Consider the following 16,383-nt stretch of genomic DNA (forward strand, 5'->3'; position numbering starts at 1 on the left):
GTGGTCTCAACAGGATTCCACCCCTCCTCGGCATCCTCGGGTCCTCCCCAGGACAGACCTGAGGCTGGTGACGAATCCTTTCCCGTCACCCCATCCGTTGCCTCGGGGGACACCTCTGCACCGATTCCCTCGGAACAGAGCATCAGGCGGTCTTCCTCCATACAGAAGCCTCTGGGAGGTCAAGACTAACGTGCACGGAGGAACCTCTCCTACCCAGGGTTGGTATCCCCTCTAGTGGACTTTCGGATGGCGCTCCCCTGACTGCACAGGTATTCAACCGCACAGGTAGGGCAGCCATCCCCGTGTTTAGCATAATGAGTCACCTACTTGGTGTCTCTGGTACGTACGCCTTCTCCTTAACAGGGGGGTACCTGCACCACTGCCATAGGCTGTACCTGACAAGCCTTCCTGGTTCCCCTATACCAGGGGCTATGCTCTACACATTTGAGAGTGTTTCCACCGGGTCCCCATCCTGGTGCTGGTGTTCGCCACTCTACCTCCTAACAGGGGGTCCCTGTTCTTGGCAAGCGCCTCCTGTTGGTTGGTAAGGAAAAGCAATTATATATGGCTGTTTCCATCCGCCTTGCTCTTTTTCATAGGTAGAGTACCTACACCTACTCCAGATGCTGAAGCCATTACTCCTGGCTGGCTCTATGGTGTTCCATGCGGCACTATTTCTCCCTTCCGGGCGAGATACACAGGCCGCCTTCAATTGCCTTGGCAATTGCACCTGTCTGTTCCCAGCCACTTTGCTCCTTTCATAGGTAGAGTACCTACACCATCTCCTGATGCTGTAGACGATACCTCTGGCTGGCTCTATGGTGTTCCATGCGGCACTATTTTTCCCATCCGGGCGGGATATACAGGCCGCCTTCAATTGCCGTTGCAATTGCTCCTGTCTGTTCCCAGACTTTTTTGCTCCCTTTCATAGGTAGAGTACCTACACCATCTCCGATGCTGTAGCCAATACCCCTGGCGGGCTCTATTGTGTTCCATGCGGCAACATTTCTCCCTACGGGCGAGATATAGAGGCCACTTTCAATTGCCGTAGAATTGCCTCTGTCTGGTTCTAGTCGGCACCAAGCTGCCACCTTGGTCCCTTCATAGGTAGAGTACCTGCACCATTTCCTGATGCTGTAGCTGTTGCTCCTGTCTGGCTTTATGGTGTACCATGTGGCATTTTCTCTCCCTTACCGGACGAGATATTGAGGCCTCCTCCAATTGCCGTGGTCATTGCACCTACCTCATCATAGTGTGCACCAAACGGCCATCTTACTCCCTTCATAGGTAGAGTTCCTGCACCGTCTCTGATGCTGCAGCCGTTACACCTGTATGGCTCTATGGTGTACTATGCGGCCCTGTTTCCCTTTTTTTTTTCAGGCGAAATAGAGGGCCTCCTTCAGTTGCCATTTCACCTACCTGATTGTAGTGTGCACCTGTCTTGTTCTTTGTGGTACCGTGCGGCCCTATTTTCCCCTTCCCGGGCGGAATATAGGTACCATTGCTAACGCGGTAGCTGTTGCACCTCTCTGGTTCTAGGGTGCACCATGTGGCCACATTGCTCCGATCTTAAAGGTAGTACCTCCACCATCTCCAGATGCTGTACCCATTACACCTTTCTGGTCGTTTTCTGCACTACGCAGCCATATTTCTACTTTATAGGTTGAGTACCTGTACCCTCCAAATGCAGTAGCATTCCCAGATTCTGTGGCTATGTTTCCACTCTCCTTAGACATGCAGCCACTTTCCCTATATTTTAGGCGTGTGATTGTATTACTCAAGGTGCTGGGCCCTATGGTGCAATCTGTGGCCCATACAGTTTCTGTATTACTGGGTGCTTTCTGCCCCCAGGTTCTAATCTGTGCAGCGGATGTTGGTTTCACCCTTTTGGTTCTTCCATACATCTCCACTCCGTTTCTGTCGTGCTCAATGGTCTCCTTGTACTTCTCAGGGCACTGTCTACAACAGGCCATCCTGGTTCTGCATGTGCATGGTTTCCATATCTGGCAGGGGTGGGCCAGCCCAACCCCCACCTTGTCGGTCTAGTGCTACTTATTGTAGCTCCAGTATATGGCTGATCTGTTCTGATCTGGCGGGTGGTCCACATACAACCATGCTCCCTACACCATGGCCAGGTGGTTGTTGGCCTTTGTGCTGGGGTTGCTCTTGCCATCTCTATAAGGTACTACGGTTTGCTGCGCTTCGCGTTACCCCATGTTATAGAGGAGTACTCGCGTTGTTTCCTATTACAGAGTGGCCTATTCCTGGTGGAGTACAGGGATCTCCACTGGATCTTCTACCTTGTTGGGGCACGTAGCTGGTGAGCATCGGCCGCTGCAGCAGTTTTCGGTCATCGCTGGATGTCCTCTGCCACATGGAATCCTTCTGGGGTCATCAGCATTTTTCATCGCTGGACGTCCTCCCTGACGGGTCAGGGACAGGACCACTGAGCGCCACACACCTGCCTGGTAGGTAATTTTTCAGCTGGTTGCTCTGGCATCGGACAGGGTCCCGTAGTTCCTCCTGGGTCCAGGTGTTCTCGGTATTCCCTTATATTCTCTGCTTAGTTGTACTACATGTCAGAGGGGCAGTCCCCTTCGACCTTGCCGTCGTTTGCACCTGTCAGGTACTTTCTCCCCCCTGGGAGTTTTCAGTACGCCGGTCGCGGCTGGTTTCTACATTTCTGTGTAGTCTCACCCGGCTTTTTCATGGCGACTTCTGCATTCCTTATGCATATGGATGTCTGTCAATTTAGTGGTACATCCCGAGCTGCTGTACTTGTCCTCTCTGGGACAATGTATACAGTTTGCTAGTCACTGTTCTTGGAATGGGTAGTTGTCCATGGCCAATGTCCCTTCCCCTATGGTAGTTTCATCTCTCCTTTCCTGGATATTCTGGCTTGCGTTGTCTTCTGGTGGTTCAGCTCCTGGTTCCTTGTGAGCCCATCCCGGGTACTCCTTCTGGAGTCCCTGGTCCCCGTTTATTTGACCACTCAGGTTCTGCATGGCAATCGTTTTTTTTTTGGGGGGGATCGGGGCCTGGGTTGATTGTTCCCTTTATGGGTTCCAATAACCTTGTGGTCTTCTTGGGATTCGTGTCTCTTTTCCCATCCTCCCACGTCAAGTACCTGGTATTGAGTGGTTTAGCACAACGGTTTGCAATTCCGCCGTATGGTCTCCTTCGGGAGGGACCTCCTCCTGTTGTAGAACCTTTCCTCCTTAGGCGGTTGGAGTACTCTCCTTCTACTTCCATGTCTTTCAGTCCAGTGTGTCCTGCTGAGATTTCCTGGGCCTGTATCTGGTTCCTTTTTTCCCTGATGCTTCACATGCCCAGAGTTTCCTCTGGTCTTACGCTTCACAGTGATTTCTTGTTTTCCGAGGCTTGGGCCTCATCTCCTGTTTTTGGGACGCAGGTCTTACTCTTTTTTCCTGGCTTTTACCTACAACCCCCTCCTTCTCCAAGGGTTGGCGGTTTCCTCTAGCAGCCTTGGGTTTTCGCCTTTTAAATAGGGCGCATAACTTCATCATCTGCCTTGCGGTGAGGGGAGACCTGCTCCCTTCACATGTGAGCCTTGCTACGGCTTCACTCACTCGTTTGGCTTCCAGTACTTCCTTGTTTCCTTTCTCCCCTGGCCTGTCAGGGGTTGGCCACAGGTTTTTTCGCTCTTTGGGTCTGAGACAATTTAGAGCGTTAGGTAGTCCCAACACGCGGTGCTGTCCTAATTTTTTCTCCAGCCCTTGGCTGAGCTCGGTGTTCCCTTTTGCCGCCTTCTTGCATTTGGGATTTTCTTCCAGGCATTTTTCCTGGGGTGCTGACAGTCTCCTCTGATTCTTCCTTGAGGTTTCTTCATTGTTATGGAACCTCTTGCCCATTCCGTGTTTTCTACTGTTGGGTCACATGGTTCTCCTGCACCTGTATACCCAACCGGTGGCATGGCTGTTCTTTTCCCACCCTCGGGGACTGCTTTGGGACGTCCCATGGTGCTGTGTCCCCCAATGCCATGCACGAGAAAATTGGATTTTTTGTACTCACCGTAAAATCCTTTTCTCGTAGTAGGCATTGGGGGACACAGATCCCACCCTATGTTTTTACTTCCGATTTTCCGGGCTGGTCTCTTGATCTTTCCCGGTACGGGAGTTGTTGGTTCCTTGCTTTTTTTCTCTCTCCTACTGCTTTTTGTACAAACTGAATAGCCTTGTGCCTGTGGAGAGGGTATAGCCCAACGGGGAGGAGCCAACACTTTTTGTGTCTAGTGCCTCCTAGTGGTAGTTGGACATATACCCATGGTGCTGTGTCCCCCAATGCCTACTACGAGAAAAGGATTTTACGGTGAGTACAAAAAATCCAATTTTTTTGTCCGTGTCTGTTCCATTTTTTTGCGGCCCGTATGCCGAACCATTCATTTCAATGAGTCCGCAAAAAAAACGGAAGTGTGAATTCCGTGTCCATATTTCCGTTCCGCAAAAAAATAGAACATGTCCTTTTATTGTCCGTTTTGCTGATAAGCACATGCATTGTTACAATGGATCTGCCAAAAAACGGATATAACACAGACATCACACGGATGTCATCCGGTTTTCTTTGCGGATATGTGTTTTTCGGACTGCGAAATACTTACAGTCATGTGCATGAGCCCTTACACAAACAACCGCTGAGTCGAATGGGCACTGTGTAATGCTTAATTTCTCCTGCGGTGGTGCTGCAGGTAAATAGAAGACTTACTGCACAATTATTTGTATTTATTTATTTTACACACTTATATAGCGCTACTATATTTCACAGCGCTTTACAGACATTGGCATCACTCTCACTATCTACGTTCCCTATCAGTCTTTCTTTAGAGTGTGGGAGGAAACCGGAGAACCCGGGGGAAACCCACTAAACACGGGGAGAACATACAATCCCCACGCAGATGTTGTCCTTGGTCGGATTCGACCCCAGCGCATAGGAACACTTTGTGATCAGCTTTTTGTTAAAGAACCTCTTTTAACAAGCAACAATGGTGCAAAGTGGAACATCCCTTTAATATTCAAATACATATTATTTCTTTACAACTAGGCAGATTTATGGCATACATTAATATATAATATTCCCGCTCTCCTGTAGTTATTAATATTAATTGTCATTTTTTAGGACGATGACTATGACTACACAGCAGACAAGAAGAGTCTTGTGTGAATGGACACCTATGGATGCCACATGAAGATGACATCCAAGCTTGAGTCATGTGAAGGAGGTTACGAATTATACAGGATTCTGTGGACTTTGTATTATCCTGAATTTTAAGTGTCTTTTAGTACGACTGCACAGTATGGATTATATTTATTGTGTGTGAATTTTAACATGTAATTTACCTGAAAAATAAGACTTTCCAAAGTATTGGTGTAACATAAAGTTACCAGTTTGCTAGTAACACCCAGACATTGTTATATACCAGAAGTATTCTTTTACATTTTGTAGCTTGATGCTGTAATGGAGTGGGTGTCCTGGATTCTACAAGTGAGGGCCTATCGTAAGGTAAAGCCATCACTATCTGATCAGTGTGGGGGGGAGGGATCGGGGAATCGGGATCTGACACCCAGCACCCCCGACAATCTGCTGTTCTGCACTAGCTCCATCACCAGAACTTCACAGCGCCATCCATTGTGTAGTGGACAGAGCTGGTTACTGCAGCTTGCATTGAAGTGAATAGGAGCACAGAACCAGCTCCATCCAATACACAATGTGTAGTTCCAGCACTGACTTCCGGCAGCGGAGCTAGTGCAGGACAGCTGATTGGCCATGCTGTGTAGTGCCGATCTGAGGATACGCCATCATTTGTAAAACCCTGGACAACCCCTTTAAAGGGAATGTGATCATAGTTCTTCCAGTTAAAACTAGATAGTGATATATTCTATTTTTCGAATCTGTTTTTATTTTCGGATTGTTGATTTTATTTTTATTTTTTTATACTATTTTCTAAACATGATTATGGTGGGAGAAGGGGACATCTTGCCTGAGCTGCTGTTAACAGCATTCAGGGATTTTCTATGCAGCTGCCACATGGACCATAGACACAGTAGTCTGGAGGGGATTCATTAATATCGAAGGGAGAGTATCTTAAAGTGTAACTGCCATTCTATTTTTATTTGTGTAATGTATAGGGGCAGTGATACTGACCATTTTTGTAATATACTTTAATTACTGAAATCATACATTTCTATTAGAAAATAGCTCTAAAATCGCCCATTTTGAGCCTTAGCAATGCTCCTCTGTCTTCTGTTTACATAACAATGGAGACTTGCTAACACTGAATGTATTATGTAAACGGAAGATAGAGGAGCGTTGCTAAGGCTCAATATGGGCCACTTTAGAGCTATTTTTCTAATAGAAATGTATGGTTTCAGTAATTATATTACAAAAATGGTCGGCAACACTGCCCCTACACATTACACAAATAAAAAATGGAATATCAGTTACACTTTAAAGCCCCTTTACGTGGCCCGATGTAGCAAGCAAAGGTTGGGAGGGGAAGAATTCCTTCCTGACAATTGCCTACTTGTCAGTGGAGGAGACCACTGCATTTATGTGCAGTGATCTCCTCCACTGTATAGGGAGAGGTGATCACTAATGTCATCGCTTGTCCCCATACAGAATCATTGTTTACCGGTAGGAAAGGCTGTTTAGAGAGCATGATCTGCTGCCGGCAAATGATTGTTACCCGTTGAACGAGTATTTCGTTTCACCTTTACACAGGAAGAATATCGCCAACGAGCATCTGTACAGGCGCTCATTAGCGATAATCTGACTGAACATTGCGCAATGTAAAGGGCCCTTTATGCACGTTTTGTGACCTGTGCAGAGGTCATTGTACAGGGAGGGAGTAGATAGGCTGTGTTATTACATGTTGTGTATCGTGTATTATCTATCGGTCTATCTGTCGCTTACCTGTCATTGCAATGCTGCCTTGTCTGTGATGATAATGAGATGACTGCTGATTAGTGATCTGTCCCTAAATAGATTTGTTGGCCTGTTATTAGGACTAGTGCAAAAACTGCAGGATTTTAGCAGGAGCTCCGTACAGTAATAGAATGTATGGGCTCCAATGAGCCGAAGTTATTACGTCGCAAGACTTTTTAAATTATTTTGTACTGTAAAAAAACATTTCCCGAACTCTGGTTCGGTTCCAAGTGGTACCATGCAAGTTAAGCATCTAATCTTTAGCCGTTCTCCAGCCAAAGATGGAAGGTGCCAGGAAAAACTGAACACCAGTTAATTTTTTACCAGGAACTGGCAGAACGTCTTGAAGACCGATAAATAAGTGTCAGTTTTTGGCGTGCTACTTGGCTGAAAGATAGTTTCTGTTTATATATAAGGGGTTATCACAGGAAGACTTACTACTGAGACCCTATGTAATTAGGTGGTATTACCTACAAAACTACAGAGAGTACAAATTATCGGTTATGGCTAATAGAACAGATTCCTATTTAAGATTAGCGAAATTGGGCATGTTCCTCCCCCACCCCCACCCCCCTGGAACAGCGCCATCCTTGTCCATAGACCATGTCTGGTATTGTTACAGCCTGTTACAAGGATGTAACGCTGTTACAGAAAAAGAAAGCCGGACCCCTGTGATATGTAAAAGTGTGGTTTGCTTTCTCCCGATGTTCTAATGGATCCGAGCGTACGTTGCACTAATCCCTCCTATTTGTATGTTCCACTGATGTATGAACTTCACAAAAAGTGTAACTTTTTATAAACTTTAATCAGATGAAGAATTTTATTTATCTTGATAACTTGTTTCTGCTGCTATGGTGTGTATATAAAGTCTTCTGCATTCATTATATATGCTTTTATATTGCTACAGTGATTAAATGCTCTTTTTCTAATAAAAAAAAAAGGTATTCTTTCATCATTTTGGACATTGTATATGATTGATATTTGGATCAGCCAGTGTTTCATCAATGCATTGGGATAGGAGTTTGTCAGCTTTGTTTGGGAGAGCTAAACAATCAGCTGCCTGGTAGCGCCTCCCTACAGTACAGTTTGGTACTACATGTTCTGTGCTGCTCTTTACCTGTACCAGGATGGGATGCTCTTTGGACGCCAGTTGACGGCGACTCGATTTTATTTTTCCAGTGTGTGCTCTATAGTGTCCCCATGTGCCAGCAATGCCCCCCATAGTGTCCCCATGTGCCAGCAATGCCCCCCATAGTGTCCCCATGTGCCAGCAATGCCTCCATAGTGTCCCCATGTGCCAGCAATGCCTCCATAGTGTTCCCTTTGTGCCAGCCATGCCCCCAGTAGATGCTTCCATAGTATCCCCCATATGCCAGCAATGCCCCCAGTAGTTACCCCCATAGTGTCCCCCATGTGTTATCCATGCAGTCAGTAGATACTCCCATGATGTTGCATATGTGCAAACAATGCCCCCAGTTTCCCCACAGAAAAGCAAAAAAAAACAAAAAACACTTACCTCCACCCTGTCAGCGATGCGATGCAGGCCTCTTCCGGCCCGTGTCCCGCGCTGCTACGGCTCAGCCTATCGGAGGAACAGGGAAGGGAGATGCCTCTCCCTTGCCCTACTGCAGTGTTCATCTGCATCTCCGGTCTGAGGACGGTAAGACAGATGAATGTAGGGAGATGAGGGCTTCCACAATGCAAGCGCTCATCTCCCGCCGCACCGGATCGGGATTCAGCCGATTCTCCGATCCGGCTGTAATTTTAACAACCGGATCTGTAGAACCGGAGCGAACCGGCTGAATCCCATGCCTGCTCTTCTTGCCTGAAGCCTATGTCCTGGGGCAGGGGGAGGTATGGGGCACAGCGTCAGAGGCATGCTGAAGATGGCAGTGGGAGAAGCACCTGGAGGGCGGACTAGTAAGGAAGTCTGTTATGCACACACTACATACACAACACTTAGGGCTCATTCACACAAACATGTGTTTTGCGGTCCGCAAATTGCTGATCCGCAAAACAAGGATACCGGCCTTGTGCACTCCACATTTTGCAGACCACACAATGCTGGCGCTATATAGAAAATGCCTGTTCGTGTCCGCGATTGCAGTGTGCTGTCCACATCTTCTGCGGCCCCATTGAAATGAATGGGTCTGCACCCGTGGATGCGGACCTAGAACTGCAGTCGTGTGAATGCACTCTTTCCCTGTACACACACCATATAGACATTACTAACCCTATGCACACACTATATACCCTATTCACACACATACCTCACTCTATATAGATGACACCCTATACACACACATACCTCACTGTATATAGATGAAACCCTATACACACACATACCTCACTCTATATAGATGACACCCTATACACACACATACCTCACTGTATATAGATGAAACCCTATACACACGCATACCTCACTGTATATAGATGACACCCTATACACACATTTCTCACTGTATATAGATGACACCCTATACACACATACCTCACTCTATATAGATGACACCCTATACACACACCTCACTCTATATAGATGACACCCTATATACACACATATCTCACTCTATATAGATGACACCCTATACACACACCTCACTCTATATAGATGACACCCTATACACACACCTCACTCTATATAGATGACACCCTATATACACACATATCTTACTCTATATAGATGACACCCTATACACACCTCACTCTATATAGATGAAACCCTATACACACACATACCTCACTCTATATAGATGACACCCTATACACACACACACACACACGCATACCTCACTCTATATAGATGACACCCTATTCACACACATACCTCACTCTATATAGATGAAACCCTATACACACGCATACCTCACTGTATATAGATGACACCCTATACACACATTTCTCACTGTATATAGATGACACCCTATACACACATACCTCACTCTATATAGATGACACCCTATACACACACCTCACTCTATATAGATGACACCCTATATACACACATATCTCACTCTATATAGATGACACCCTATACACACACCTCACTCTATATAGATGACACCCTATACACACCTCACTCTATATAGATGACACCCTATACACACACCTCACTCTATATAGATGACACCCTATACACACACCTCACTCTATATAGATGACACCCTATACACACACCTCACTCTATATAGATGACACCCTATACACACCTCACTCTATATAGATGACACCCTATACACACACCTCACTCTATATAGATGACACCCTATACACACCTCACTCTATATAGATGACACCCTATACACACACCTCACTCTATATAGATGACACCCTATACCAGTGATGGTGAACCTTTTAGAGACCGAGGGCCCAAGTGCCAAGCCAGCAATTTAACCTGAATAGCAATATAGTATATTTTCCATGTATCATTTAGCTATAATAGCCTGCCTACATTCAATGCACTGCCTGTGCCATTCATAGTACGCACTGCGCTGATGAAGGACAGGAAAAATCAAAGGCATATTAGTACACCAAAGACTTTTTCAAGGGTGCGGGTGCCCACAGAGAGGGCTCCGAGTGCCGCCTCTGGCGCCCGTGCCATAGGTTCGCCAACACTGCCCTATACACACACATACCTCACTCTATATAGATGACACCCTATACACACAGATACCTCACTGTATATAGATGGCACCCTATACACACACACACACACACACACATACCTCACTCTATATAGATGACACCCTATACACACACACATACCTCACTCTATATGACACCCTATACACACCTTACTCTATTTAGATGACACCCTATTTACACACCATATAGATGACACTTACCCTAGTCACACCAGATTAGTCCTTCCCCTGTGCTCTGCTTGGCTAGAGAACATTGATCTCATCCGTCACCTGACGGTAGATGCTAGAGTGGAGTTGTTAGAACGAGGTCTGTGACGTCACTGGTCACATGCTCCTTCATGGTCACATGGTCAAGTGTGGGAAGTGCTTATAAACCCAGACTGCAGGAGCTTGTGAAGGAGGAGCTGGATGTGCCTGGATGAGCTGCAGAGCGAGAGTCCATAGGAGCTCATACAGAGGAGGCAGGTACAGATCTATGGGGGGGGGGGCAATCTGTGAGGAGGGCATGTGGTGTATTCTGGGGACGAGGGAGAGGGGGGTCAATCTGTGAGGAGGGCATGTGGTGCATTCTGGGGACGAGGGGGTTATGGGGGGTGTATTCTGGTACCATGAGGGTGCAGATCTATGGGGGGGCATGTGGTGTATTCTGGTACCATGAGGGTGCATATCTCTGTGTGGGGGGGGGTCAATCTCCAAGGGGGGAGCATGTAGTGTATTCTGGAGCCATGAGGGTGCAGATCTATGGGGGGGCATGTGGTGTATTCTGGGGACATGGGGGTGCAGATCTATGGGGGGGGGGGCATGTGGTGTATTCTGGGGACATGGGGGTGCAGATCTATGGGGGGGGGGGCATGTGGTGTATTCTGGGGACATGGGGGTGCAGATCTATGGGGGGGGGGCATGTGGTGTATTCTGGGGACATGGGGGTGCAGATCTATGGGGGGGGGGCATGTGGTGTATTCTGGGGACATGGGGGTGCAGATCTATGGGGGGGGGCATGTGGTGTATTCTGGGGACATGGGGGTGCAGATCTATGGGGGGGGGGGCATGTGGTGTATTCTGGGGACATGGGGGTGCAGATCTATGGGGGGGGGCATGTGGTGTATTCTGGGGACATGGGGGTGCAGATCTATGGGGGGGGGTCAATCTGTGAGGAGGGCATGTGGTGTATTCTGGGGACGAGGGAGAGGGGGGTCAATCTGTGAGGAGGGCATGTGGTGCATTCTGGGGACGAGGGGGTTATGGGGGGTGTATTCTGGTACCATGAGGGTGCAGATCTATGGGGGGGCATGTGGTGTATTCTGGTACCATGAGGGTGCATATCTCTGTGTGGGGGGGGGTCAATCTCCAAGGGGGGAGCATGTAGTGTATTCTGGAGCCATGAGGGTGCAGATCTATGGGGGGGCATGTGGTGTATTCTGGGGACATGGGGGTGCAGATCTATGGGGGGGGGGCATGTGGTGTATTCTGGGGACATGGGGGTGCAGATCTATGGGGGGGGGGGCATGTGGTGTATTCTGGGGACATGGGGGTGCAGATCTATGGGGGGGGGGGCATGTGGTGTATTCTGGGGACATGGGGGTGCAGATCTATGGGGGGGGGGCATGTGGTGTATTCTGGGGACATGGGGGTGCAGATCTATGGGGGGGGGGGGCATGTGGTGTATTCTGGGGACATGGGGGTGCAGATCTATGGGGGGGGCATGTGGTGTATTCTGGGGACATGGGGGTGCAGATCTATGGGGGGGGGTCAATCTGTGAGGAGGGCATGTGGTGTATTCTGGGGACGAGGGAGAGGGGGGTCAATCTGTGAGGAGGGCATGTGGTGCATTCTGGGGACGAGGGGGTTATGGGGGGTGTATTCTGGTACCATGAGGGTGCAGATCTATGGGGGGGCATGTGGTGTATTCTGGTACCATGAGGGTGCATATCTCTGTGTGGGGGGGTCAATCTCCAAGGGGGGAGCATGTAGTGTATTCTGGAGCCATGAGGGTGCAGATCTATGGGGGGGCATGTGGTGTATTCTGGGGACATGGGGGTGCAGATCTATGGGGGGGGGGGGCATGTGGTGTATTCTGGGGACATGGGGGTGCAGATCTATGGGGGGGGGGGGGCATGTGGTGTATTCTGGGGACATGGGGGTGCAGATCTATGGGGGGGGGGGCATGTGGTGTATTCTGGGGACATGGGGGTGCAGATCTATGGGGGGGGCATGTGGTGTATTCTGGGGACATGGGGGTGCAGATCTATGGGGGGGGGGGGGGGGGCATGTGGTGTATTCTGGGGACATGGGGGTGCAGATCTATGGGGGGGGGCATGTGGTGTATTCTGGGGACATGGGGGTGCAGATCTATGGGGGGGGGTCAATCTGTGAGGAGGGCATGTGGTGTATTCTGGGGACGAGGGAGAGGGGGGGTCAATCTGTGAGGAGGGCATGTGGTGCATTCTGGGGACGAGGGGGTTATGGGGGGTGTATTCTGGTACCATGAGGGTGCAGATCTATGGGGGGGCATGTGGTGTATTCTGGTACCATGAGGGTGCATATCTCTGTGTGGGGGGGTCAATCTCCAAGGGGGGAGCATGTAGTGTATTCTGGAGCCATGAGGGTGCAGATCTATGGGGGGGCATGTGGTGTATTCTGGGGACATGGGGGTGCAGATCTATGGGGGGGGGGGCATGTGGTGTATTCTGGGGACATGGGGGTGCAGATCTATGGGGGGGCATGTGGTGTATTCTGGGGACATGGGGGTGCAGATCTATGGGGGGGGGGTCAATCTGTGAGGAGGGCATGTGGTGTATTCTGGGGACGAGGGAGAGGGTGGTCAATCTGTGAGGAGGGCATGTGGTGCATTCTGGGGACGAGGGGGTTATGGGGGGTGTATTCTGGTACCATGAGGGTGCATATCTCTGTGTGGGGGGGTCAATCTCCAAGGGGGGAGCATGTAGTGTATTCTGGAGCCATGAGGGTGCAGATCTATGGGGGGGCATGTGGTGTATTCTGGGGACATGGGGGTGCAGATCTATGGGGGGGCATGTGGTGTATTCTGGGGACATGGGGGTGCAGATCTATGGGGGGGGGCATGTGGTGTATTCTGGGGACATGGGGGTGCAGATCTATGGGGGGGGGGCATGTGGTGTATTCTGGGGACATGGGGGTGCAGATCTATGGGGGGGCATGTGGTGTATTCTGGGGACATGGGGGTGCAGATCTATGGGGGGGGCATGTGGTGTATTCTGGGGACATGGGGGTGCAGATCTATGGGGGGGGCATGTGGTGTATTCTGGGGACATGGGGGTGCAGATCTATGGGGGGGGGCATGTGGTGTATTCTGGGGACATGGGGGTGCAGATCTATGGGGGGGGCATGTGGTGTATTCTGGGGACATGGGGGGGCATGTGGTGTATTCTGGGGACATGGGGGGGCATGTGGTGTATTCTGGGGACATGGGGGGGCATGTGGTGTATTCTGGGGACATGGGGGTGCAGATTTATGGGGGGGGGGGCATGTGGTGTATTCTGGGGACATGGGGGTGCAGATCTATGGGGGGGGGGGCATGTGGTGTATTCTGGGGACATGGGGGGGGGGGTCAATCTGTGAGGAGGGCATGTGGTGTATTCTTGGGCCCTGAGGGTGCAGATCTATGGGGGGGGGGCATGTGGTGTATTCTGGGGACGAGGGAGAGGGGGGTCAATCTGTGAGGAGGGCATGTGGTGCATTCTGGGGACGAGGGGGTTATGGGGGGTGTATTCTGGTACCATGAGGGTGCAGATCTATGGGGGGGCATGTGGTGTATTCTGGTACCATGAGGGTGCATATCTCTGTGTGGGGGGGTCAATCTCCAAGGGGGGAGCATGTAGTGTATTCTGGAGCCATGAGGGTGCAGATCTATGGGGGGGCATGTGGTGTATTCTGGGGCCCTGAGGGTGTAGGTCTGTGAGGGGGTTATGGGGGGGGGGGATGTGGTGTATTCTGGGGACATGGGGGTTCAGATCTATGGGGGGGCATGTGGTGTATTCTGGGGACATGGGGGTGCAGATCTATGGGGGGGGGGCATGTGGTGTATTCTGGGGACATGGGGGTGCAGATCTATGGGGGGGGGGCATGTGGTGTATTCTGGGGACATGGGGGTGCAGATCTATGGGGGGGGCATGTGGTGTATTCTGGGGACATGGGGGTGCAGATCTATGGGGGGGGGCATGTGGTGTATTCTGGGGACATGGGGGTGCAGATCTATGGGGGGGGCATGTGGTGTATTCTGGGGACATGGGGGTGCAGATCTATGGGGGGGGCATGTGGTGTATTCTGGGGACATGGGGGTGCAGATCTATGGGGGGGGCATGTGGTGTATTCTGGGGACATGGGGGTGCAGATTTATGGGGGGGGGGGCATGTGGTGTATTCTTGGGCCCTGAGGGTGCAGATCTATGGGGGGGGGGCATGTGGTGTATTCTGGGGACGAGGGAGAGGGGGGTCAATCTGTGAGGAGGGCATGTGGTGCATTCTGGGGACGAGGGGGTTATGGGGGGTGTATTCTGGTACCATGAGGGTGCAGATCTATGGGGGGGGCATGTGGTGTATTCTGGTACCATGAGGGTGCATATCTCTGTGTGGGGGGGTCAATCTCCAAGGGGGGAGCATGTAGTGTATTCTGGAGCCATGAGGGTGCAGATCTATGGGGGGGCATGTGGTGTATTCTGGGGACATGGGGGTGCAGATCTATGGGGGGGCATGTGGTGTATTCTGGGGACATGGGGGTGCAGATCTATGGGGGGGGGCATGTGGTGTATTCTGGGGACATAGGGGTGCAGATCTATGGGGGGGGGCATGTGGTGTATTCTGGGGACATGGGGGTGCAGATCTATGGGGGGGCATGTGGTGTATTCTGGGGACATGGGGGTGCAGATCTATGGGGGGGGGGGTATGTGGTGTATTCTGGGGACATGGGGGTGCAGATCTATGGGGGGGGGGCATGTGGTGTATTCTGGGGACATGGGGGTGCAGATCTATGGGGGGGGCATGTGGTGTATTCTGGGGACATGGGGGTGCAGATTTATGGGGGGGGGCATGTGGTGTATTCTGGGGACATGGGGGGGGGGGGGGGGTCAATCTGTGAGGAGGGCATGTGGTGTATTCTTGGGCCCTGAGGGTGCAGATCTATGGGGGGGGGCATGTGGTGTATTCTGGGGACGAGGGAGAGGGGGGTCAATCTGTGAGGAGGGCATGTGGTGCATTCTGGGGACGAGGGGGTTATGGGGGGTGTATTCTGGTACCATGAGGGTGCATATCTCTGTGTGGGGGGGTCAATCTCCAAGGGGGGAGCATGTAGTGTATTCTGGAGCCATGAGGGTGCAGATCTATGGGGGGGCATGTGGTGTATTCTGGGGACATGGGGGTGCAGATCTATGGGGGGGGCATGTGGTGTATTCTGGGGACATGGGGGTGCAGATCTATGGGGGGGGGCATGTGGTGTATTCTGGGGACATGGGGGTGCAGATCTATGGGGGGGGGCATGTGGTGTATTCTGGGGACATGGGGGTGCAGATCTATGGGGGGGGGCATGTGGTGTATTCTGGGGACATGGGGGTGCAGATCTATGGGGGGGGGGTATGTGGTGTATTCTGGGGACATGGGGGTGCAGATCTATGGGGGGGGGTATGTGGTGTATTCTGGGGACATGGGGGTGCAGATCTATGGGGGGGGGCATGTGGTGTATTCTGGGGACATGGGGGTGCAGATCTATGGGGGGGGGCATGTGGTGTATTCTGGGGACATGGGGGTGCAGATCTATGGGGGGGGGG

At 50.6% G+C, this 16,383-nt stretch overlaps 1 protein-coding gene across 2 annotated transcripts in view; it reads left to right on the top strand.

Moving 5' to 3' along the window:
• Positions 1 to 7,858, top strand: part of LOC120996024 (myelin protein zero-like protein 3) — a 42,195-nt gene extending 34,337 nt beyond the window's left edge. The window contains exons 6-7 of one of the 2 annotated variants that reach the window (XR_005777709.1): positions 5,134 to 7,489; positions 7,522 to 7,858. Coding sequence is in view for 1 of the 2 variants with exons in the window: in XM_040425660.1 (XP_040281594.1) it covers positions 5,134 to 5,178 (45 nt within the window). In the remaining variant the exon portion in view is untranslated. Of the gene's footprint in view, positions 1 to 5,133 lie in introns of both variants that reach the window. The other variant, XM_040425660.1, reaches the window with a different exon arrangement.
• Positions 7,859 to 16,383: the final 8,525 nt, after the last annotated feature.

The sequence above is a fragment of the Bufo bufo genome, chromosome 1, assembly GCF_905171765.1.
Source record: "Bufo bufo chromosome 1, aBufBuf1.1, whole genome shotgun sequence".
Taxonomy (NCBI): Eukaryota; Metazoa; Chordata; class Amphibia; order Anura; family Bufonidae; genus Bufo; species Bufo bufo.